The sequence below is a fragment of the Sapajus apella genome, unplaced genomic scaffold, assembly GCF_009761245.1.
Source record: "Sapajus apella isolate SASKATOON/1434 unplaced genomic scaffold, GSC_monkey_1.0 scaffold48, whole genome shotgun sequence".
Taxonomy (NCBI): Eukaryota; Metazoa; Chordata; class Mammalia; order Primates; family Cebidae; genus Sapajus; species Sapajus apella.
In genome coordinates this window covers 16,761,979-16,788,079 of record NW_022436988.1, presented here as the reverse complement: position 1 = coordinate 16,788,079, position 26,101 = coordinate 16,761,979, and the positions used below count along the sequence as shown (strand labels likewise).

The following is a 26,101-nucleotide window of genomic DNA, read 5'->3' as shown; positions in this document are numbered from 1 at the left end:
GGCTCCCGATGCACTGCCTGAGCGGGCGCGCGGGTGGCTTCCGGTGTGGGTGACGAGTGGTGGCCGAAGTGGGGGAGAGCAAGGGACGCTCAGGCAGGGACCATGGCGGACGGCGGGTCGGAGCGGGCTGACGGGCGCATCGTCAAGATGGAGGTGGACTACAGCGCCACGGTGGATCAGCGCCTACCCGAGTGTGCAAAGCTAGCCAAGGTGAGGAGAGGCCGGCTGGCTGTTGGCGGGCGCCAGGGGCTGAGTCACTGCGCGGAGCCTGCTTAGGCCTCAGGGGGCCTGCGGGCTGGAGCGTGCATTCTCCCCCATTACCTGCTCAGCCCTAGTTGGGACTGCTCGAGAGGGAGACCCCAGATCGGCCCAGCCAGGACTGCGGAGTACGCCCGCGCCTATGGCTTCCCAGACCCTCCCCAAAACAGATGATCACTTCCCCCTATTGGACTTAGGGCTCCGTTTTACTTCTGATCTTTTCTTGGATGCTGTTTAAGTAACATTTACCTTAGGAGTTTGCCAGAGAATAAGGCCGTTTCAGTATTCAGGCTAGATCAGAGAGTATCGCTCTATTGCTGTTGCCGAATCAATTTATGTCATTAAATAGTTTATGGATCATGGCTATGTGCCTGGTCTTTGGCTTGGAGAAGAGGCAGGAAAGTGTTAGTACAAAGATGAGTAAGACAGGACCCTGTCCTTTAGGAGTTGATGTACGTAATGAATTAGTCAAGTCATGCATGGTGGTGAGGACCATACAAGGGGAAAGTGTTACCGGAACACCGAGAAGGAAGCTATGCATTCTTAATGGTGCCATAAGGGAAGGTTTTACAGGAAGGCTGACGTTTGTATTGGGTCCTGAAGAATTAATAAGATTGGCGTGGGGTGGAGTCATTACTGGAGACGGAACTACAGAAGTAAAGACAAGTTTAACGGGCTTTCCAAACAACAAGGATGAAGAAAGGTGATAAGTTGGTACTCTGCATACCTTGGGTTCGGTATACTTGCTGAGGAGCCATAAATTCATTAAGAGCTTTCTAGCAGCTAACATAAACAAACATCAGTTACATAAGGGTGGGAAAACTCAGCTGCCCCCAGTGCCAGACAGAAAACAATAGCTGACATTTGTCGAGTAGTTTCTGCAGTGTCAGGCACTGTGTTTACATGTACTAAGCCGTCTGATCCTCACCTCAGCCCTATACAATAGCTATTATTATTATTCTTATTTTACAGATAAGAAAACTTGGGCTAGCAAAAGTTGAGTAATATGCCTCAAGATCATACAGCTAATAAAGTGGTGATGCCAAGAAGCAAACCCAGGCAGGCCGATTCTAGATTCTGGACCTTGTGCCCTCACACACCATGCTGTCCTGCCTAGTGAGCCAATTGTAATGAAAACCTGAACTTTTTTTTTTTTTTTTTATTGAGACGGAGTTTCACTCTTGTCACCCAGGCTGGAGTGCAGTGGTGCGATCTCGGCTCACTATGACTCCCTGCCTCCTGGGTTCAAGCGATTCTCCTGCCTCAGCCTCTCAAGTAGCTGGGACTACAGGTGCCACCACGCCTGGCTAATTTTTATATTTTTAGTGGAGACCATGTTGGCCAGGACTGGTCTCAAACTCCTGACCGAAAGTGATCCACCCACCTTGGCCTCCCAAAGTGCTGGGGTTACAGGCGTGAGCCACCACAGCTGGCCAAAAATCTGAACTTCTGAGTACCTGCCCAGAAAAGGAGGCAGCGGCTCTTCACCTTCAGATAATCTTTGCCAATTGGGGATTAAGAGCCTCCCGAGTAGCTGGGACTACAGGCACCTTCCACCACACCCAGCTAGTTTTTTTATTTTTAGTAGAGACAGGGTTTCACCATATTGGTCAGGTTGAACTCCCGACCAGAGCCTGTATTTTTAACCATTCTACTGCCTCTGTGATTGGTGTATGAACACCCTGCATCAAATTGATGGAGTGTTAGTAAAAGTGATACTAGTTCTTGATGATGGTTATCTCTTCGCCTTGTATTCAGGAGTTAAAAATTAATCTAAGGAGGGCCTCTTCTGAACTGTGAAGATATGGTATTTAGCAGTTCTTAATATACTGAGGGTTTCTCATCCTCTTTTCAATCATGACATATTTGGCACATAGTTATTTGAAGACTACTTACATTCTTAAACTGGATGTATCCTTTGATTCTCCTTCCTCTTAACCCGTTTATGCTGGAGGCTGCAAAATTTTTTTGTGAAAAATCAGACCTTGGCAATGACCTTGAGCAGTAGGCTATAAGTAACTCCCACAAGCTTAGCGGTCTCAAATTCCTGGGCTTAAGAGATCCTCCTGCCTTGGCTTCCTGAGTAGCTAGTATTACAGGCACACACCACTGTACCTGGCTTAATGTCTTTTCATTTCTTTTTGTCACCTGCAGCCTCTTCTTATGGTTAATGTTAAAAATAAAGAACAAGTAAAATGTAAAACAGTTCACATTGTGAGCTTAAACAAAAGAGACCCCTTTAAGGAATGGGTCACTTTAAAAGTTGGACTACTCAGGGGGAGTATTGGACTAACTTTAAATTTCAGTTATTTGTGGTGACTTTTTTGAGACCGAGTTTCACCTTGTTGCCCAGGCTGGAGTGCGGTGGCGTGATCTCGGCTCACTGCAACCTCCCCCTCCCAGGTTCAAGCGATTCTTGTACCTCAGCCTCCCGAGTAGCAGGATTACAGGCACATAGCACCATGCCTGGCTAATTTTTCTATTTTCAGCAGAGACAGGGTTTCACCAGGTTAATCAGGCTGGTCTCGAACTCCAGACCTCAAGTGATTTGCCCGTCTCCCCCTCCCAGAGTGCTGGGATTACAGGCGTGAGCCACCGTGCCTGGCTGTGGTGACTTTTTATCAGCCTTTTTTTTTTTTTTTTTTTGGACAGAGTTTCGCTCTTGTTACCCAGGCTGGAGTGCAATGGCGCGATCTCGGCTCACCACAACCTCCGCCTCCTGGGTTCAGGCAATTCTCCTGCCTCAGCCTCCTGAGTCGCTGGGATTACAGGCACGCACCACCATGCCCAGCTAATTTTTTGTATTTTTAGTAGAGACGGGGTTTCACCGTGTTGACCAGGATGGTCTCGATCTCTTGACCTCGTGATCCACCCGCCTTGGCCTCCCAAAGTGCTGGGATTACAGGCTTGAGCCACCGCGCCCGGCCTATCAGCCTTTTTCTTACTTGTTTAGGTTGTGTAACAAATCATTGTAAGATTGGATTCATTTAAGGAATTAAAGGAGGCACAAACAGAACTTACAGATACCCAACATATATGGATGTTGAACAAACTCGTTAGTCACTTACGGAATTTACAAGGATTATTTTAATGAGAAGAATGAGTCACATGTTCTACCAGGTTGGTTTTGGATAACTCTAACCATATTGTTCCTTCTGAGTTGAAAGGCAGCATCAAGGAATTGGAGTTTCAGGAACTGTGTGAATAGACAGGAAAAGGAGGGGGATGTTTAGCCATAGGGTAGAACATGGAAGATTGGGAGAAAAGGGTGGGGGTGATTTGAAAATTAGAAATTGTATTAAATGTCCCAAGAAGAACATGAGCTGACAGCTGGAAAAATTGTATTAAATGAATTGTAATTATAAAACAAATGATGGTAGTGTCCTTCAAATAGCACTCAATTGTCAACCATATAATTTTTCACATCCTGCTTATTGTGACAGCAAGAATGAGGAATTGTCAGCCATTAAGATCAACTGCATGTAGATCAGGTATGTGCCAATCCATTCAACACATATTATGTGGAGGCTGGTGCAAAGAGAAGTAACGATTAAACAAGGCTCCAGCTCTAAAGGAACTTACAGACCACTTAGGAGGTCAGCTGTGTGCATAAGTCACTGATAGAAGGATGAAAGGATGGACCATAGTATCTGCAGAAGCAGTGGCATGTGCTTGGTGTGATGCAGCTCACTGAACTGCAGTGATGAACAATATAGACAAGCTCCCTGCTCTTACTGAGTTTATATTCTACTGAGACTGGAAAGACAGTAAACACCCAAATAGAATATAGTTTGGGGTAATTGCAGAGTAGAGTCAGTAGGGTTGAGTATGAAAGGAAGAGGTGCTAAGTGACTACTGACTTTCAGAGAGCATTATCCAAAAATGCGTTTGTGAGAAGATGACAATACTCCAGACCATGGCTTTAGGCCACTGTGTGATTCTCTCGCATGTATGATGCAGTTCTTTAATACCCATGCTTCTGAATTAGAATACCATATATTAAATCACACGCTAGTGATCACAGTAATGGTAATTGCAAATGTGACAGGTGACTGTCATTAAACAGTATTTTGCATTTTAACTATTTTTACCCTTTATTTTGTTGCCAGATGGTAACCATAGAGATTACTTTGATCAAAGCAGAAGGTGAAATTTAAACTAGTATAGTAGGGAAAGCACCGCACTGTATTGGAGAGAGCTTTGGACCTTAAGAAAAAGCCCCGGATCGGGCCGGGCGCGGTGGCTCAAGCCTGTAATCCCAGCACTTTGGGAGGCCGAGGCGGGTGGATCACGAGGTCAAGAGATCGAGACCATCCTGGTCAACACGGTGAAACCCCGTCTCTACTAAAACTACAAAAAAATAGCTGGGCATGGTGGCGCATGCCTGTAATCCCAGCTACTCAGGAGGCTGAGGCAGGAGAATTGCCTGAACCCAGCAGGCGGAGGTTGCGGTGAGCCGAGATCGTGCCATTGCACTCCAGCCTGGGTAACAAGAGCGAAACTCCGTCTCAAAAAAAAAAAAAAAGAAAGAAAAAGCCCCGGATCTAGTTGTACTGATTCCTTTTGGGGCTAACAAGTCATTTAAGCTGTTTAGTCTCAGTCTTTTTAATCTCTAAAATGAAATGATTGAATTAAATACTCCCTACCAGTCTTTCTAGTTCTAAGATTCTTTCATCTTTTAGGATTTATTAGCTTTCAACTTTAGAGAATTTATAGATTTGTTCATTGTTTTTTTCCTATGGTGAACATTTAGCCAGTATTTATTATATACATAAATCTATGGAACTTTCAGAGAAAGGAGAACTAGTGCTCTCCAAAAAGGAAATATTGTTAAAATATGTTAATAATCACATATTTCAGATTTAATTAAAATAAGCTCAGACGGGCTATACAGCATATATGTTGTGCTGCATGGAAAATTCATGCATGTTTAAAAGTAATCTTGGAAAAATATGGCAGCAGTGTTTTAAAAAGTCAAAACATTATTTATGCCCATAATTCAGAAGCTATTTAATTTAGTAAGTTTTTTCATTAGTAGAAAAGGATAGTACTCATGTACCATTCATGAATGTCATTAAGGTAAAAAAATTTTCATTTTCGGTTAGAAAAACAATTTTTAAATAATACTCTTCTCATTTCAATTTATTGTCAGAGGTGTTTACATGATAGTTACTAATATAAGCATGTTAAATACATGCATTTTTTACTTTTTTTTTTTTTTTTTTGTGACAGAGTCTTGCTCTGTTGCCAGGCTGGAGTGCAGTGGCTTGATCTCAGCTCACTGAAACCTCCGCCTCCCGAGTTCAAGCAATTCTCCTGCCCCAGCCTCCCAAGCTAGGACTACAGGCGAGCGCCACCACATCCAGATAATTTTTTTTTTTTTTTTTTGTCTTTTTTTGAGACGGAGGAGTTTCACTCTTGTTACCCAGGCTGGAGTGCAATGGCGCGATCTCGGCTCACCGCAACCTCCGCCTCCTGGGTTCAGGCAATTCTCCTGCCTCAGCCTCCTGAGTAGCTGGGATTACAGGCACGAGCCACCATGCCCAGCTAATGTTTTGTATTTTTAGTAGAGACGGGGTTTCACTATGTTGACCAGGATGGTCTCGATCTCTTGACCTCGTGATCCACCCGCCTCGGCCTCCCAAAGTGCTGGGATTACAGGCTTGAGCCACCGCGTCCGGCCTCCAGATAATTTTTTGTATTTTTAGTAGAGACAGGGTTTTACCATGTTGGCCAAGATGGTCTCCATCTCTTGACCTCGTGATCCACCTGCTCAGCCTTCCAAAGTGCTGGGATTACAGGCACATGCCACCACACCCAGCTAATTTTTATATTTTTAGTAGAGACGAGGTTTCACCATGTTGGTCAGGCTGGTCTCAAACTCCTGACCTTAGGTGATCCACCCCATCCTTGGCCTCCCAAAGTGCTTGGATTACAGGCATGAGTAACCATGCCCGGCCTGCCCAGCTGATTTTTACATGTTTTGTAGATAGGATCTTGCCCTGTTTTCCAGACTGGTCTCAAATTCCTGGGCCCAAGTGATCCTCCCACCTCAGCCTCCCAAAGTGCTAGGATTACAGGATGTGAGACACCATGCCTGGCCAGTGGTGCAATTTTTGTGCTGTATGTTGGTTTTGGTTTTATCAAAATGTGTGGTTCCTAATACTTGTTTTAGTCCTGGTGTATTATCATTTATGTTTATATTATTTGAGTTTTCTTATTCCAATCTCCAAATGTATATCCCAGGGAGAATGTTTTATTCTTACATATGAGATAGAGGTGTGGTGAGGTTAGTATAAGTTGTCAAAAAGTATATTTCAGTTGGATCAGTATCTGCTTAAGAGCATGACTTTCGCCGGGCGCGGTGGCTCAAGCCTGTAACCCCAGCACTTTGGGAGGCCGAGGCAGGTGGATCATGAGGTCAAGAGATCGAGACCACCCTGGTCAACATGGTGAAACCCCGTCTCTACTAAAAATACAAAAAATTAGCTGGGCATGGTGGCGCGTGCATGTAGTCCCAGCTACTCAGGAGGCTGAGGCAGGAGAATTGCCTGAACCCAGGAGGCGGAGGTTGCGGTGAGCCGAGATGGCGCCATTGCACTCCAGCCTGGGTAACAAGAGCGAAACTCCGTCTCAAAAAAAAAAAAAAGAGCATGACTTTCAGGATAGCATGTATGGGTGTTCTCAGGTGGCCTTCATTTCCTGTAAGCATGATTACTATTTTTAAAGTCATTGAGAAATTAGAGTTTCCTATCTTTTTTTTTTTTTTTTTTTTTAATTTTAAAAAATTAAGATGGGGTTTCACCATGTTGGTCAGGCTGGTCTTGAACTCCCGACCTTAGGTGATCTGCCCACCTTGGTCCCCAAAGTGCTTGGATTACAGGCGTGAACCACCACACCTGGCTGAGTTTCCTGTCTTTTAGCACTAGATACTCTTTTTATTTTTTTCCTGGAACTCTGTATTTTAAAATAATTTGTTACAGTAACAGTGACTTTGTAAAGAAATCATTTATTTTTCTACTTTTTTTTTTTGAGAGAGAGTCTCACTCTGTCACCCATTGTAGTGGTGCAATCTTGGTTCACTGCAATCTTCACCTCCCCAGCTCAAGCCAGCCTCCCACCCCAACCTCCAGAGTAGCTGGGACTACAGGTGTGAACCACAGTGCCCAGCTAATTTTTGTATTGTGGTATTGTTTTGTAGAGATGGGTTTCGCCATGTTGCCCAGCCTAGTCTCAAACTCCTGAGCTCAAGATACCCACCCCACTTGGTCTCCCAAAGTGCTGGGATTACAGGCATGAGCCACTGTACCAGGCTTGTTTTTATTTAAAGACACATGTGACTACCACTTAGAGTCTCTGATCAGAACAGGATCTGCCAGATATGGTGGCTCAGGCCTGTAATCCCAGCACTTTGGGAGGCCGAGGCGGGATGATTGCCTGAGGTCAGGAGTTTGAGACCAGCCTGGCCAACATGGCAAAACTCTGTATCTACAAAAAGTACAAAACTTTGCTGGGTGTGGTGGCACACTCCTGTAGCTCCAGCTGCTCCGGAGGCTGAGGCACGAGAATCGCTTGAACCCAGGAGGTGGACGTTGCAGTGAGCCGAGATGGTGCCACTGCACTCCAGCCTGGGTGAAAGAGTGAGGCTCTGTCTCAGAAAAAAAAGAATAAGATAAACAGGTGTTACCATACTGAGTTGATAAATTAGAATCCAGAACAAAGACTTGGTGTTTTCTCAGGTGTTACAGGATTGTTATATGTTCAGTTTCTCTTAGGCATTTAAAAATATTAAAAATAGCTTGTGGGCCTCAAGTAGGGAACCACTGACTGATGGAATCCACTGGAGAAGCAAGGACTATCATGAAAGGAGAGAAACAAAAGTAGTTATGGGGTGGTCCTTTTCCTCTAGAACAGGCTGTTGATTTTTCCCTTTCTGTGTCAAAACCATTTCATTTTAGACTAATCATTTGGATTTCATGTGTTGTTTCATTGTTCATTTTTACCTTTTGTTTTAGGAAGGAAGACTTCAAGAAGTCATTGAAACCCTTCTCTCTTTGGAAAAGCAGACTCGTACTGTGAGTAGTTTACAGGGAAAAGCTCAGTTACCATTAATTTCATTGAACATTGTTCCATTAACTTTCAATATATTTTCATCCTTACAGGCTTCCGATATGGTATCTACATCCCGTATCTTAGTTGCAGTAGTGAAGATGTGCTATGAGGCTAAAGAATGGGATTTACTTAATGAAAATATTATGCTTTTATCCAAAAGGCGGAGTCAGTTAAAACAAGTGAGTTCATGATCATGACTGCTTAAAACACAAATGCATTTGTATTTAAATAAGAACTTTTCAAAAGCTCTTCTGCAAGTCTGTTTAAAATGTGTTAAGTCAACATTATAACATCCTAGAGTGAGTTTTAAAATTCAGCCCACATTCTCACAATGATACAAATATTTTGTTTTTTCTTCCAGTCTTTATGTTTGCATGTTTTTAAAAAATTGTGTTATATTGAAGAGTGTTCATACAGCTTTGTTCTATTTTGGTGTCATTACTTTTATTTTTTTCTTATTTATTTATTTACTTATTTTGAGATAGGGTCTCGCTCTGTCACCCAGGCTGGAGTGCAGTGGTGTGATTACAGCTCTCTGTAGCCTCAACCTCCCGGGTTCAAGGAGTCTTCCCACCTGGCTTCCAAGCAGCTGGGACTACAGGCGTGTGCCACCACACCTGGCCAATTTTTAAATTTTTCATAGAGACAAGGTCTCACTGTATTACCCAGGCTGGTCTCAAACTCCTGGACTCAAGTGATCCCTCTGCCTTGGCCTCCCAAAGTGCTGGGATTACAGGTGTTAGCCACTGTGTCTGGCCCCACTTTTATTTTAAATGGTTATGTTGTAATTTATCAAGTTGATATGCAGATTTATTTTGTCATACCTCTTTTATTAAACACTTTATGCTGTTTTAAAATATGTTTAATAACTAAATATCATTTCATTGTCTTATATTTATTTTTTTTTGGAAAATAGCTTGAGCTATTACTCAAAAACTGCACATATTGACAAAAATTTATCTCCTTGACTAAAGAGCCCACCTCTTGACAAGGCCTTCACCTTGGCCTATGTAGACTTAAACAAATACTAAGATTGTTTGTAACAGCTGAAGGCTGTGTGTCTAGGATGACCCAAGCCCTGCTTAGAGTGCCTGCCCGAGAAAACTGAAGTCTGCCAAAAGAATAAACTGTTGGCCAGGCGCGGTGGCTCACGCCTGTAATCCCAGCACTTTGGGAGGCCGAGGCGGGTGGATCACAAGGTCAAGAGATCGAGACCATCCTGGTCAACATGGTGAAACCCCGTCTCTGCTAAACATACAAAAAAATTAGCTGAGCACGGTGGCACGCACCTTTAGTCCCAGCTACTCGGGAGGCTGAGGCAGGAGAATTGCTTGAACCCAGGAGGCGGAGGTTGCGGTGAGCCAAGATCGCGCCATTGCACTCCAGCCTGGGTAACAAGCGCTAAACCCCCTCTAAAAAAAAAAAAAAAAGAAAAAAAAAAACTGTTAAACATTTAATCTTTAGTGTGTGTGCGCGTGCTCACATGCACTTGCAGAAATAGGGGCTTGAGTCTTGCTACATTGCTCAGGCCGGTCTCAAATTGCTGGGCTCAAGTGATCCTCCCACCTCGGCCTCCCAAAATACTGGGATTATAGGCATGAGCCACTGTTCCCAGCTCTCCAACTTATTTTTGAGGCCATTTTTAGAGAGACTATTTTGCTTATTTTGTTTAGAGATTATGTAAGTTCTCTTTTAGTGTTGTGGTGAAGTTGGATATTCTTTACTGTTTCCTTATTCCTCTTGAGATATATTTAAATGTTCCCCTGTACAAGTAGATCTCATTTTTTACATTTTTATCTCATCTTTTAAATGCTGTTTCCTGAGTAGTTTCTGGGTTTTTATTTTTTGCTTTAAATAATAAGAACATTGTAAAAGAAGATGTAGTACAACAAGAAAAGATATATAGTGTTCTTGTCCAAATTTCTTATTTTATTAATTAGATTGCTTATGGGGTAAAGATAGTATTAAAGTGGGTTAAATTGTTTTTTGCAAAAGTCAGAGTTACTGTAATTGGTTTTGGTTTATTTTTTCTTTAGGTAAGTTTACATGCATATAAAAGACAGTGTTGGCTAGGTGCATTGGCTCACACCTATAATACCAGCACTTTGGGAGGCCAAGGTGGGTGGATTACTTGAGCCTAGGAGTTCAAGACTAGTCTGAGCAATACTGTGAAACCCTGTCTCTACAAGAAATACAAAAATTAGCCAGGTGTGGTGGTAGGTGCCTATAATCCTAGCTACTCAGGAGGCTGAGGCAGGAGAATTGCTTGAACCCAGGAGGCGAAGGTTGCAGTGAGCTGAGATTGTGCCATTGCGCTGCACAGCCTGGGCAACAGAAAAAGACTCTGTCTCAAAAAATACACACACACACACACACACACACACACACACACACACACCCCCAGTGTTAAGAATTGGCATATATTTAATTGAGGGAACCTAAAATATGTGAATGTGAAATTTATGTATGTATGTATGTATGTATGTACGTATGTATGTATTTGAGGCAGAGTCTTGCTCTGTTGCCCAGGTTGGAGTGCAGTGGTACGATCTCGGCTCACTGCAACCTCCACCCCCCTGGTTCAAGTACTGCTTCTATCTGAGCCTCCCAAGTAGCTGAGATTACAGGCATGTTCCACCATGCCTGGCTAATTTTTGTATTTTCTTTTTTTTTTTTTGAGACGGAGTTTCACTCTTGTTACCCAGGCTGGAGTGCAATGGCGCGATCTCGGCTCACCGCAACCTCCGCCTCCTGGGTTCAGGCAATTCTCCTGCCTCAACCTCCTGAGTAGCTGGGATTACAGGCACACGCCACCACGCCCAGCTAATTTTTTGTATTTTTTTTAGTAGAGACGGGGTTTCACCATGTTGACCAGGATGGTCTCGATCTCTTGACCTCTTGATCCACCCACCTCAGCCTCCCAAAGTGCTGGGATTACAGGCTTGAGCCACCGCGCCTGGCTAATTTTTGTATTTTCTTTTTTTTTTTTTTTTTTTTTTTTTTTTTGAGACGGAGTTTCACTCTTGTTACCCAGGCTGGAGTGCAATGGCCCAATCTCAGCTCACCGCAACCTCCGCCTCCTGGGTTCAGGCAATTCTCCTGCCTCAGCCTCCTGAGTAGCTGGGATTACAGGCACGCACCACCATGCCCAGCTAATGTTTTTGTATTTTTAGTAGAGACGGGGTTTCACCATGTTGACCAGGATGGTCTCGATCTCTTGACCTCGTGATCCACCCGCCTCGGCCTCCCAAAGTGCTGGGATTACAGGCTTGAGCCACCGCGCCCGGCCAATTTTTGTATTTTCAATAGAGACAGGGTTTCACCGTGTTGCCCAGGCTGGTCTCAAACTCCTGACCTCAAGGGATCCACCTGCCTTGGCCTTTCAAAGTGCTGGGATTACAGGCATGAACCACCGTACCCAGCCATGAAATTCAAGTGTGCTTTTTGGTGCCCAGTTGAGTGGTTTGAGAGACAATTATTAGACAGACCATCATCTTATTCTATTTTCTAAGAGACTTACTCTCTACGGGACAATTTTGAAAGGGCTCCTTTATTAGAAGTCTTAAGGCAACCTAGGTTGAAATCAACGCAAATTCATGTTTTATGTCATATTAGGACAATTCAAAGCACACATCTTAAACTTTAGTTTCTCATGTCATAAGATCTCAGAGCTAGTAGTAGGGGTTGTTGCTTAACCCTTACTTTTTTCTTCCTTTTTTTTTTTTTTTTTTTTTTGACAGTCTTACTCTGTCGCCCAGGCTGGAGTGCAGTAGTGCAATCATAGCTCACTGCAGCCTCAACCTCATGGGCTCAAGACATCCTCCCCCTCAGCCTCCCAAGTAGCTGGGACTACAGGCACAAACCATCACACCCAACTAATTTTTGTATTTTTTGTAGAGACGGAGTCTTGCTATGTTGACCAGGCCTCAAACTCATGGGCTTAAACAATCCTCCTACCTTGGTCTCCCAAAGTGCTGAGATTACAAGCATGAGCCACCGTGCCTGGCGCTGGCCCTGTCACTTTCTAAATGGAGAAACAGATTTATATGTAAGGTGCTTGGAATGTGAAGAGACATGTAGCCTATAGGTCTTGCCCTTGGCAGCCTGTTGGTTAGTAACGTATATAAGTCACAAGTAATCATAGCATTTTTTTTTTTTTTTTGAGATGGAGTCTCACTCTGCCGTCCAGGCTGGAGTGCAGTGGTGTGATCTTGGCTCACTGCAACTTCTACCTCCCGGGTTCAAATGATTCTTCTGCTTCAGCCTCCCGAGTAGCTGGTATTATAGGCGTCCGCCACCACGCCCAGCTAATTTTTGTATTTTTAGTAGAGATACGGGGTTCACCATGTTGGCCAGGCTGGTCTCAAACTCCTGACCTCAAGTGATCCACCCACCTCGGCCTCCCAAAGTGCTGGGATTATAGATGTGAGCCACCGCGCCCAGCAATTACAGCACATCTTTAGCAAGTAGCTTTAAGATTTTTAAAAATTGCTACACATACATTAGGCAATGTATAAGTGACACAAGAGTAATAGGATGTACAAAGAGACGTGAAAGGAGGAAGAGAATATTTTGGGTTGGATTTATTGGGGAAGGCTTCTTGGAGAGAGAGGACTTTGTCTCACAGCTGGCTAGTGACAGCCAGAACTGGAACCAGGCATGCTCCTTTCCCTATAACATGTCATGTCTCCATAGCTATGGAAAGTGCTTAGGGACTCAGAATGTCTCTGTGACCCACAAAGTCCACTTTTTTTATAATTAAACTACAACATTTTTTGCTTAAGCAGACTTAGAAAGTAACTTTAAGAAAATAATCTTTTCGGCTAAGCACGGTGGCTCATGCTTGTAATCCTAGCACTTTGGGAGGCCGAGGCAGGCTGATTGCCTGAGCCCAGGAGTTCCAGACAAGCCTGGGCAACATGGTGAAACCCTGTCACTGCTAAAAATACAAAAAAAAAAAATTAGCTGGGCATGGTGGCAAATGTCTGTAGTCCCAGGTGCTCAGGAAGCCGAGCCAAGAGAAACGCTTGCACCAAGGAGGCGGAGGTTGCAGTGAGCCAAGATTGCACTCCAGCCTGGGCAACGGAGCAAGACTCTGTCTCAAAAAAAAAAAAAAAAAAATTAATGAAAATAACCTTTTCTTGATTGCTTAATATTAATGTTTCCTGTTTATTTTCTTGACAGAAAATAAACTTGAGCCCAAGGTGTCACTCCAACTGTAACTTCCTTAATGTCTTACTTGTATTTTTTTCAGAGAGCAGTAGGATGGTCACTTCTTATTAGAATGTTGTTAATAGCTTCCCCATTGCATTGTTAGTGTGTTCATGTACAGTAGTCTCCCTTTATTCATAAGGGATATGTCCAAAAACCCTCTCTGGAGACCAGAAACCACAGATAGTATGAAACCATATATCCATTATGCTTTTCCTTGTTGAGAATTTTCACCTTTTCACGTAAAGGAGACGCTTTATGGCTTCACTTCGGCATATATGAATGGTCAGCATCACCACTCTTGGGCTCTAAGGCCGTTATGAAGTATAATAAGGCTTGCTTGAGCACAAGCACTGCATGTGAGACAGTGGATCTGGTACCTGAGATGGCTCCTGAATGACTAGTGTGTGTAGTGTGGAGACACTGGACCAAGGGCTGACTTGAGGGACTGTATTTGATTTCATCACTACTCAGAACGGTGTGCAGTTTAAAACTTACAGATTGTTTATACATGGAATTTTCCATTTAATATTTTCAGACCACAGTGGACCATGGCTAACTGAAACTGGAAAGCAAAACCTTGATAAGTTGGGACTGCTGTGGTTACTGTTGTTATTTTTAACCGCATCTGATTTCTGTTCATGGATTTTTTGCACAGCTTTTAGAATTATCAAGTTGTGTGCACTTCTAGAAATTATAATTAACTTTACAGGGATCATATGTTTTGTGAGATACTAGATGTCCTAGGGCCTTGCACTTAGTGAAAGAGTTCTGTTTTATAATAAAACCGTAGCTTTCTGGAATGCCTGGGTCTCTAAATAACCAGTGTTTCACATAGTTAAAAGTTGAATACTGCTCGTTCTCATTGGTAAATGGAAGCTAAACAATAGGTACACATGGGTATAAAGATGGTGAGACCCCTTTCTCCACAAAAATCTTTAAAAAAATTAGCTGTGTGTGTTGGCACATACCTGTGGTCCTAGCTGCCCAAGAGGCTGAGGTGGGAGGATCACTCAAGCCCAGGAATTTGAGGTAGCTGTGAGCTATGGTCATGGCACTGCACTCCAGCTTCGGTGACAAAGTGAGGCCCCATGTCATTAAAAAAAATTATTTTTAATTAAAAAAAGATGGAAATAATAGACACTGGGGACTCCAGAAGAAGGATGAAAGGAGGTGAGGGTTACCTGTTGTATCCAAAATTACCTTTAGGGTACCATGTTCACTGTTTGGGTGATGGGTTCACTAGAAGACCATACCTCACCACTATACAATCTATTCATGAAACAAACCTCCACATGTAACCCCTGAATCTAAAATAAAATCAGATCCCCTCCACAACAAAAAGGTTTAAGCTAAACTTCTTAAACATTAAATGTTTTTCATGGAAATCTTTCTAAGACATACTATTTATTTCTCTGCTGCCTTAACCAAAATATATTTAATGTAATTTCACATTTTCTTGATGACTCATGGGCCTAATTATTAATGATTATGATATATTGCTTAAAATCCAGATCAGGCACTGGCAAATGATGGGACACAAACCAAATCCCACCCGCCTATTTTTTATAAATAAAGTCATTGGAACACAGCCACGCCCATTTGTTTTTAAGGAGGCAGTTGAATAGTTGTCACAGAGACTGTGGCCCACAAAGTCCAAAGTAATTACTTTGTAAATATTTGCAAAAATTTACAGAAAATGTTTGCTGACTTGTGACCTAGATCAGAATGTTAGTGCTGAAGGGAATGTATTCCAGCCCCTAGATATAACATGTGAGGAAATTGAAGGGAAGAGGGTCTCTGGCTCTCACTGTCACATCGTATTGAGGTGAATTTGGGTGACTGTGGCTCTTCCCACCCAGCCGGTAGAACTGTTTTACCTTTTGCCTCTGCCACTGCCTTTTTCCTCCTCAGTCACAGTTATCCGCAGGTGGTGGCTTTAAGCAGCTGTGGACCTCTGCTTTCTCTTCCCATTTTGTCCCTTTAATCAGATGCCATTTCTTCCTTGCTTTCCTGCTTGGCTGCATCTCTGCATCTGAGGTTTTCCTGACCTTTTCTGACTTGTTACGGGGTACTTGGTACTTTTTCGGTATTAGGGAAATTTTGATGTGATGTTCTTTATGATATTTCCGGGTCTAGAGTTGCTTGGGAAGACCAAGTTCAATCATTGCTCTTCCATCAACAAAATACATTATTTTTTTCCTCTGTGAGGAATGTATTTTACTTATGAACGGTTTTTAATATTTTAGGCTGTTGCTAAAATGGTTCAACAGTGCTGTACTTACGTTGAGGAAATCACAGACCTTCCTATCAAACTTCGATTAATTGATACTCTACGAATGGTTACCGAAGGCAAGGTAAATTTTCTGTTGACATAACTCACAATGATACAAACTGTTTTGTCTATATTCAGAGATACTTAATGTATGTAGATATTTTGTATAAGTATACATTATGTTTATTTTTTAAAGAAATATGCAAAAGGTCATCACTTTAATTCAACCAATAATGTCTTTGTACATCCCTTTCTGCAGATGAATCTATTTAAATAGTGACAGCCATGGTATATCTAGCTTTCTCTGAGTATTAGTCATCACAGATTTATATTGAGACTTAAAAAAATGAATAAAAATTTCCCAGGGTCAGAGTGTGGGAGAAGAGCATTTTAGACGTAGAGGAAATTATATTCAAAGACACCAAAGTAAGAAATGCATGATAGTTGTAGGAAGCTGTAATTAGTTTGATATTATTGGAAATAGAGTAAGCAAACCTAAGCATGAAAATTAATTCCTCAGGTGCTTTAGGTTATACTGTAGTCATATTTTTAGTGTTTAATTTGTTGGAAATTATAAATCTAACATTACTTATAACTACAAAAATGTTAACTTTAATAACTAGAAAAATCAGATATTTTTAAAGAAGGTAGTCTTGTATTTAAAGATAAATCAGAATTAGAGTATTAACTGTAGACATTGGACTACGTATAACACACTTTTCAAATACTCAAAAGGCACTTTGCATTTTCTGTGCCGTTTACGTAGCTTGTCCTATTATTTGTTAAACATAGTAATTACTTTTTTTTTTTTTTTTTTTGAGACAGATGGTGTCTTGCTCTATCACCAAGGCTGGAGTGCAGTGACGCAATCTCAGCTCACTGCAATCTCCGCCTACCAGGGTCAAGTGATTCTCCTGCCTTAGCCTCCCGAGTAACTGGGATTACAGGCCCCTACCACCGTTAATTTTTTATAATTTTAGGAGAGGTAGGGTTTCACTATGTTGGCCAGGCTGGTCTCAGACTCCTGGGCTCATGCAATCCTCCTGCCTCGGCCTTCCAAAGTGTTAGGATTACAGGTGTGAGCCACCGCACACAGCCTAAATTTTAATATGTTTCCACAGAATTTTAATTGCGTAATTTTCTCATTTGTAGATTTATGTTGAAATTGAGCGTGCTCGACTGACTAAGACATTAGCAACTATAAAAGAACAAAATGGCGACGTGAAAGAGGCAGCCTCTATCTTACAGGAGCTACAGGTAAGGTACTGTGTTTTAGAGTGGGTAAAACTTTGTTTAGTCAGCAGTATTTTCTTTCTTTTTTTTTTTTTTTTTTTTGAGATGGAGTTTCACTCTTGTTACCCAAGCTGGAGTGCAATGGCACAATCTCGGCTCACGCAACCTCCGCCTCCTGGGTTCAGGCAATTCTCCTGCCTCAGCCTCCTGAGTAGCTGGGATTACAGGCACGCGCCACCATGCCCAGCTAATGTTTTGTATTTTTAGTAGAGACGGGGTTTCACCATGTTGACCAGGATGGTCTCGATCTCTTGACCTCGTGATCCACCTGCCTTGGCCTCCCAAAGTGCTGGGATTACAGGCTTAAGCCACCGCGCCCGGCAGTCAGCAGTATTTTCTAATGGAAATATGAGTATCCCTTATCCAAAATGTTTGGCACCAATAATTATATTGGGTTTTGAGTGAAAGCCTGTGAATGGCATCTTTTTTCATATTTAAAACTGTCATTTCCTCATTAACCATTAAGAAGATGCAAATTAAAACAACAATGAGGTACCACTACATACTTGTTAAAATGCCTACAGTTTAAACAGTAAAATACTCAGTATTGGTGGGGATGCAAAGCAGCTGGAACTCCTATCCCTTGCTGGTAAGCATGCAAGATGGTGCAGCCTCTCTGGAAAACAGTTTGGCAATATACTTCCCATATGATCCAGCAGTCCCACTCTTGAGTATTTACCCATGGGAAATGAAAACTTACATTTACGTTAAACCAGTCCACAAAACTTGTTCATAATAGCTCTATTTGTGATAGTAAAAAGAATCACCCCAGATATCCTTCAACAGGTGAATAAACTGTGGTGTGTCTGTAAATGGAACACTACTAAGCAGTAAAAAGAAATGAACTATTGATGAATGAATCTTACAATTTAGGCCATTATTTAGAGTGAATAAAGACAGTCTCAAAGCATTATATACTATATTTGACCTTCTTGAAAAGACAAATTTGTAGTGATGGAGTACAGATCATTGGATGTCTTAGGGGGGCTTATGAGTAGGGGAAGTGTGTGATTATAAAGGGGTAATGCAAGGAAGGTTTTTTGGGTTCTGTGTCTTCATTGTGATGGTAGTTACGCAAATCACTACATCTGTTAAAATTCATAGAATTTTTTTTTACCAAAAGGGGAAAAATCCATTATACATTATAATTTTATAGATGTAACTAGCTTTTAATTGTCAGCACTCTCCCTGTACATATGAAGATTCTTATTATTTAACAAGGGTGAATATTTTAATATCTATTTAATTTTGTTGCAATTTGCAAAATTGCAAAGTATTATAAACTTATTTGGGGAATTACTATGCTAGGTGGAAACCTACGGGTCAATGGAAAAGAAAGAGCGAGTGGAATTTATTTTGGAGCAGATGAGGCTCTGCCTAGCTGTGAAGGATTACATTCGAACACAAATCATCAGCAAGAAAATTAACACCAAATTTTTCCAGGAAGAAAATACAGAGGTGAGCATATCTCTGACTATAGTTTACTTTAGAAGTATGAAGAAAACCCATAAACCCCAATTTGTTTTGTCAACTTTTTTGCAGAAATTAAAGTTGAAGTACTATAATTTAATGATTCAGCTGGATCAACATGAGGGATCCTATTTGTCTATTTGTAAGCACTACAGAGCAATATATGATACTCCCTGTATACAGGCAGAAAGTGAAAAATGGCAGCAGGTAAGAATATATTCGTGTAATTGACATGGCTGCTTATTCAGAAGAGTAATTTGCATTTTAAAATTTTCAAATCTTTTTAACTGCAATAATTAGATGCAGTTGTATGCTGCTGCTTTCTGTTCAGTGTTGTTCAGTATATTACTGATTCAGTCTAATTGTGGCAATAGTTTAGATTTTGTTTCACTTTTTGGAGAAATATAGGGTTCCTGTTTAAAATATGTACAGTGGGTCACATCCTAATAAAGGTTGCAGATAAAGACCCAGCATTACGTTGGAAAGTTATTTTATAAAACCTGTTTTAAAGTGCTTATATATACATTCCACATTTATACTGCTAACTTGTTGTAAGAACTTTTTCTTTATACATTTGTCAAAAATGAATGTCAAGAAAAATGTCTGCTAAGGTAGTAATTCAGATTAGCAATGATTTATTGTAATAGCTTTGTGAAAACTAAATACTATAGAGAGACACTATGAACAGGCAAGCCTGGCAATATTTTTTCCCTTAGGACTTTAACATACATAATGGATATGTAGTTATACTATGATTGTTCAGTTTTTGCCAATGTTTCCATTATGTCTAGTCTTGCGTATAACCTTTGTTGTACAACTCTTTCAGGCTCTGAAGAGTGTGGTACTCTATGTTATTCTGGCTCCTTTTGACAATGAACAGTCCGATTTGGTTCACCGAATAAGTGGTGACAAGAAGTTAGAAGAAATTCCCAAATACAAGTAAGTGCTTTTGAAATTAGCATGATAATATTGCAGTAGAAACTCCATTTTGAAAGAAAATTGGCTAACCTAAGCGTATACTTCTGTACTTCGTTTTTGGAGACGGAGTTTCGCTCTTGTTGCCCAGGCTGGAGTGCAATGGTGCCAACTGAGCTCACTGCAACTTCTGCCTCCCGGGTTTAAGCAATTCTCCTGCACCAGCCTCCCAAGTAGCTGGGATTACAGGCACCTGTTACCATACCCAGCTAATTTTTGTATTTTTAGTAGAGACGGGGTTTCACCATGTTGGCCAGGCTGGTCTCGAATTCCTGCCCTCAGGTCATCCGCCAACCTCACCCTCTCAAAGTGCTGGGATTACAGGCTTGAGCCACCATGCTTGGCCTAAGTGTTAACTTCTTAATTGGTTACTGATAGATTATATTAGAGAATAAAACTAGAGATGATAAAGTGGTGAAATGTTTTTTTAGCATTACATTAGCAATCAACGAGATCATAATACACTTTATTCTAAATTGCTTTTCAGGTGGAAGTTTCATATCAGGTCTACTTTAGCAGCTTTTGATTAACCATTTGATAGAGTTTCACCATTAGTAGTTTAGAGCTTTGTGATTTTCAGAAAGACATACTTCTGAAAATCTGTTATATAAAATAGACTTGCTTCATCATAAGCACAACAGGCTCTTATTTCTCTTTTGTTTCATGAGTACATTTACAGTGTTATTTCAGAAATTGACAGTGCAGAAGAGAGCAGAGTGTTAAGTGGGAGAATGCTGTATTCTGAACCACTGTGGGGAAAAAAATGGTAATAAAGTTGGTAAAATAAATAATCAAATTGTATCTCCTAAATAAAATTTAACGAAAACAGTCTGTTGATTTTTTGAACTTTGCTATGTTAGTTAATACTTAATTTTTACAGATTTGGAATATTAAGATGTATACAATTTGCAGGGATCTTTTAAAGCTTTTTACCACAATGGAGTTGATGCGTTGGTCCACACTTGTTGAGGACTATGGAATGGAATTAAGAAAAGGTTCCCCTGAGAGTCCTGCAACTGATGTTTTTGGTTCTACAGAGGAAGGTGAAAAAAGGTGGAAAGACTTGAAGAACAGAGTTGTTGAACATGTAAGAATCTGGCATAGAGATGACAATTTTTATTTTAACCTTTAGCGAATTTACTTTTTAGAATTAAACTTTGGCAAATTTGAGCATAAACTATTTTATTTTTCACATTTGAGAATTAAATCTTCATTTTCGATGGTATGTCTTTAATTCTTCACTTAGGATTTTTTTTTTTTTTTCTGTGCCCAGTGTAGTAGTGATATAAATTTGGTGTTCAGATGTTTACATTTCCAAAAGCATATTGGAATGTATCTCACTCATCTTGGGTTTTTTCCCTATTTTTGGCTTTTCAGAAAAGATAGCTATATTTTAGCATGCTTTATTTGAGAGAACCTCTCAAGAATCCAAAATTTTATAGCATGTAAACCAGACAGAATTTCCTAAGAATAGGGGCAGGAGGGTGTTTCTCCCCAGTGTTCACTTGCTAGTCTTGGAAACAGGTAGCATGTCTTAAACCTGAACTTTGATCTTAGGTTATCACTGCTGTTATGTTGTATTATGTTACCATTCACCCCTTCACATAACAGACATTTATTGTGAGCCTTCTGTGTGCCAGACACTGTACAAAGTGCCAGGGCACACAGGAGAATAAGATATTACTCTACCTTTAATAAGAAGATTAAAAATGATAGGGAAAGATGTACTTATAAATAAAAAGTATCAGATATTGTAGTACAAATACAGAGAGCGGAGTGAGACTTATGGGAAACTCAGGTGTTTCTATACTGAGTAATGATCAGGTTGAAAGAATTGATGATTGAGGTGAGGCTTCTAAGAGGACTGTGAGGTTATCTGGCAGACAGGGAGGGGAGGACAGCCTGAGCACAAAGTCCCTCTGATAGTGAACGTGGAGAATGCATTTGGAGAGAGATGAGACTAGAGACGAGTAAAGTGAGAGACAGATGGACTTCAAGTAAGGCAGTACCGAGGGATCAAAGAGTGCATGGAATGGGACTGTTTTAAGGAAGGAACTCAATAGGATGCAGCCTTTGATTAAACGTAAAGCACGAAGGAAAAGGTTAGATTTAAAGGATAAAAGAAAAGCGAGTGGAAGAATGCTTCTCATGCTTTCTGATGTGTTGGTGTTGCCATCAGCCCTGATAGAGATACGTGAAGATGTAGCTTCTTCAAAGATGAGTTCATTTTTCTCCCCACTGTTCCCCAAACTTTTTTTGAGTGCTATTGTTAATGCTACTACCAATAAGAATAGTAAAGGGGAGTCCCTGTGTCTTAACTTCAACACCATCTCCAGTGAAAATTCCGAAATTTAATATGAAGCTACCTTTAAGTCGTTGGAACAATGGTAAAGTGATGATTATTTGAAATAATATCCAATCTTTTTTTTTGAAAGTGAGTTCATGTGCTGATCAGTAGTGGGATCGCGCCTGTGAATAGCCACTGCGCTCCAGTCTGGGCAACATAGCGAGACCCAGTCTCTTAAGAAAATGAGAAGGCCGGGCGCGGTGGCTCAAGCCTGTAATCCCAGCACTTTGGGAGGCCGAGGCGGGTGGATCACAAGGTCAAGAGATCGAGACCATCCTGGTCAACATGGTGAAACCCCGTCTCTACTAAAAATACAAAAAATTAGCTGGGCATGGTGGTGCGTGCCTGTAATCCCAGCTACTCAGGAGGCTGAGGCAGGAGAATTGCCTGAACCCAGGAGGCGGAGGTTGCGGTGAGCCGAGATCGCGCCATTGCACTCCAGCCTGGGTAACATGAGTGAAACTCCGTCTCAAAAAAAAAAAAAAAAAAAAAAGAAAATGAGAGAGAGTCAGTTTAGCTCTGTCATCCAGACTGGAGTGCAGTGGCACAGTCATAGCTCACTGTAACTTTGAACTCCTGGATTCAAAGAATCCTTCCACCTCCGCTTCCTAGGTAGCTAGGACTGTAGGCATGCACCACCATATTTAGCTAATTTTAAAATTTTTTGTGGGGATGGGGTCTTGGTCTCCTGGCCTCAAGCAGTCCTTCCACCTTAGCCCCCCAAAGTGCTGGGATTACAGGTATGAGTCCCTGTACCCAATCTCCAATCATTTTTTAGATTTTAGCCTTTAAAACATTTTTGTTAGAATTAGAAAAGCTTAACTTTAGATTCTTGCACTCAGAAAAAAATATTTCAGTACAATAATAATGTTCAACCACGAGTTTAGTGACAGGCATATATTTTGACTGTATGTTTAAAGAGCTATGTAGAATACTCATAGTAATTCACAAATAACTGCAGAAACCAAAATATCTGTGTATTTAGGTTTGTTTTTGAGGATTAGAATCAGCTTTGCTCCAGTGATGGGCTAGAGAAAAATAAAAGCTCTGAGTCTAACATTTCAAGTAAACTTACTTGGATATGAAAATAAATGGACTTTTAGAGTTACTGACAGATGTTATGTATTCCCCCTGTTCTCTGTCCTTTCCCCAGAATATTAGAATAATGGCCAAGTATTATACTCGGATAACAATGAAAAGGATGGCACAGCTTCTGGATCTATCTGTTGATGTAAGTAGTAAACATCAACTTTGAGTTATTTGTAGGCATTCCTTTAATATTGACTTGTAAAGATTGAGTAAGAAAATCGATTTTATTGTTTAATTTTATGTTTAGGTAATAGAATTATAGAAGTTTCCCAAGCTGTCTTGAGTACCAAAAAATAGCCTAAGTATCAAGTGATCCCAGAATCACTTGTGGCAGTGTTGTCTTCAGGTCTCCGTTTCATGTTGACAAAATGCAGAGCATACAAAGGGGAGTTAACCGAAGTGTACAGTAATGGCCTGAAAAGCCATGTCTGTCACCAGAAGGAGTTGTGACAGTTTAGGTGATAAGAATCATGGAACGTTAGAATTGGAAGGTTTGCACCTTGATCAACTCATCAGCGCTTGTCACTTATGAATGAGAGTACCAGAGTCCTTAGAAGTCAACTGTCTTGTCCATGGCTACGTAGTTGCCAAGTGGGAGAGCGTATATTCTAACCCAGCATTTCTGGAAACAAATTAACTTTACCATGCTGCCTTTTAAGGGGGAGCTATAGAAAAGGGAGTAGACCAGCTTGCTGTTGGCATGGATACCAGCAGTATCGAGTTTGCAGGGAGGCAGATTCAAACTCACCCCTGACTGAATCTACTCAGATTCTGTTCATTCCCTAGAATATCAGTAAAATAAGTACTTTATTACAGGAAGTCAACAGTTGCTAACTCTTTGTTTGTTTTGCTTTGTTTTTTCTGAGGCAGAGTCTTGCCCTGTCACCCAGCCTGGAGTGCAGTGGTGCAATCTCAAGTCACTGCAACCTCCACCTCCCAGGTTCAGGCGACTGTCCTGCCTCAGCCTCCTGAGCAGCTGGGATTACAGGTGCATGCCACTGTATCGGCTAATTTTTGTATTTTTAGTAGAGATGGGGTTTCACCATGTTGCCCAGGCTGGTCTAGAACTCCTGACCTCATGTGATCCACCCACCTTGGCCTCCCAAAGTGCTAGGATTACAGGCATGAGCCACCACACCCAGATGAGCAGTTACTAAATCTTAAAAATGAATTTTTAGCCCTGCATATTCTTGGATAAAGAGTTTAGAAAATGCTTTTCTGAAGTTTTGTTTATTGTTTGTAATTTATCCTGTCTTAATTCGTCTTTCTCTCTTGCAGGAGTCTGAAGCCTTTCTCTCAAATCTAGTAGTTAACAAGACCATCTTTGCTAAAGTAGACAGATTAGCAGGAATTATCAACTTCCAGAGACCCAAGGATCCAAATAATTTATTAAATGACTGGTCTCAGAAACTGAACTCATTAATGTCTCTGGTTAACAAAACTACACATCTCATAGCCAAAGAGGAGATGATACATAATCTACAATAAAGGTCTTAATGCTTTTAGAAAACAGTTAAAATTGGAAGTAATTAAAAAAAAAAAAAAAAAGACTGTTATAATGGTGTATATGTTGGGTTTTTTTCTAAGCTGCTTTGTCTTAAATTTTAAAATAGTGAATATGTTTGAGACTCCCTTTGACCTTTCAGTTCCCTGAGTTCATTGTTAACTTTGCATTTGCAATTGGTGCAAAAATACACATTTCTGTCGTCTGAATACACAAAAATTGTGTAATAATTTACCCAGATATGTTTTTCTATTTGAAACCTTTTTAGCTACTGTTTGTTTTCATTCAACTAACAAACATATTACAATAAAAAGCAGTATATACACGTTTCCTTTCTACAGTTACCTCTGATTCCAAACATTTTGTGGGGTGATTTGGCAAGTGTTTTTTAAATAAAATAAATTTTGTTGTTAAGGTATCAGTCATTTAGTAGAATAGAAAAGCAACATAGAGCACATAAGAACATTTGGGATAGAGTTGTGTTTTGTGGAGAATTTGTGTTTTGAAACTGTGGCCGAAAGTCTAGACTGAGTGTGTATGCAGCAGTCTGGTAAGCTGTAGAGGTTTCTTTTGAGTCAGACTGCTTGCAGTCACAGTAGCTTGATTGCTTTCAGCCCTCATCCTCTGGCCGTCCTCTCAATAGGGATAGTGACTGCTTTTTTTTAATTCTCCCTTCCCCCCTTTCTTTGTATTTTGCATGGGTTTCAATTTAACATAAAGTTGTTTTTATAAGGCTTATTTGAGTCTTTAACTTGTAAGTCTAAGTACATCATTATTGTTCCACATTCATTATTTCTGTAGGAACTTTAGTTCCATTTTACGAACACTGGATAATCTAATGCTTTAAAAAATGGCAAAAAGAAAGACTTCAGGCCTCCCTCATAGAAACTGGTGTAGCACTAAATATTTTCACAGAATTAAAAGTAGCTTACTGTCAAAGAAACATCTGAGATCAATTGGTACAAACATTTTGCAAGTGTTTTTTAAATTTGATTTATTTTAGAGAAAATAAACAATGTTAGAAGGTTATTTAAAATGATGCTTAAATGAAGAAAGTGTGAGGTCTACTTTAAAAAAATTCAAATGAAGAGAAAAAGAGAAACCTACACATTCTAGAAATGGCATTTCTCCTAATTAATTTTCCACTTAATGGAAAATTGTCAATTGTCCTGTTTCATGATCCCAGGACTGAAGACAATTGTGGGATATCTGTCATATTTATGCTATGAGTCATTGTGAACAATGACATAGTACTAAAGTAATCTAATTTTATTCTTTGGAAATTCGATGCATTGGTCACATTAATAACATCAACATCTGCTATCACTTGTCTTTTAAAAACTAACCAAAAAAGACCAGGCGAGATGGCTCACACCTGTAATCCCAGCACTTTGGAAGCCTGAGGTGGCCGAATCACCTAAAGTCAGGATTTCGAGACCAGCCTGGCCAACATGGTGAAACCTACTAAAAAAAAATTTTAAAGTTAGCCAGGCATGGTGGTGCACACCTATAGTCCTAGCTACTTGGGAGGCTGAGGCAGGAGAATTGCTTGAACCTGGGAGGTGGA

The 26,101-nt window shown here is 40.8% G+C and overlaps 1 protein-coding gene across 2 annotated transcripts; it reads left to right on the top strand.

The window, feature by feature from the left end:
- On the top strand, nucleotides 1-24,878 carry PSMD12 (proteasome 26S subunit, non-ATPase 12). Of its 2 annotated transcripts, XM_032241949.1 has the most exons (11): nucleotides 1-210; nucleotides 8,274-8,333; nucleotides 8,421-8,549; nucleotides 15,831-15,938; nucleotides 17,009-17,113; nucleotides 18,458-18,607; nucleotides 18,692-18,826; nucleotides 19,446-19,558; nucleotides 20,507-20,681; nucleotides 23,095-23,172; nucleotides 24,309-24,874. In XM_032241949.1, exons 1-11 carry the CDS (start codon nucleotides 103-105, stop codon nucleotides 24,516-24,518), a joined length of 1,371 nt encoding a protein of 456 aa, XP_032097840.1. In that variant the 5' UTR covers nucleotides 1-102; the 3' UTR covers nucleotides 24,519-24,874. The 2 variants fall into 2 exon arrangements, with proteins under 2 accessions (XP_032097840.1, XP_032097841.1); XM_032241950.1 differs by lacking the exon at nucleotides 15,831-15,938 and having other exon boundaries at nucleotides 16-210; nucleotides 24,309-24,878.
- The last annotated feature ends 1,223 nt before the right edge of the window (nucleotides 24,879-26,101 follow it).

Bases quoted from the DNA above. Each gene is read 5' to 3' on its own strand.
- PSMD12 (XM_032241949.1), top strand. From the start codon at position 103: ATGGCGGACGGCGGGTCGGAGCGGGCTGACGGGCGCATCGTCAAGATG. The intron at 8,550-15,830 runs GTGAGTTCATGA...TTAATATTTTAG, and splicing joins GGCGGAGTCAGTTAAAACAA to GCTGTTGCTAAAATGGTTCA. The intron at 18,827-19,445 runs GTAAGAATATAT...CAACTCTTTCAG, and splicing joins AAAGTGAAAAATGGCAGCAG to GCTCTGAAGAGTGTGGTACT.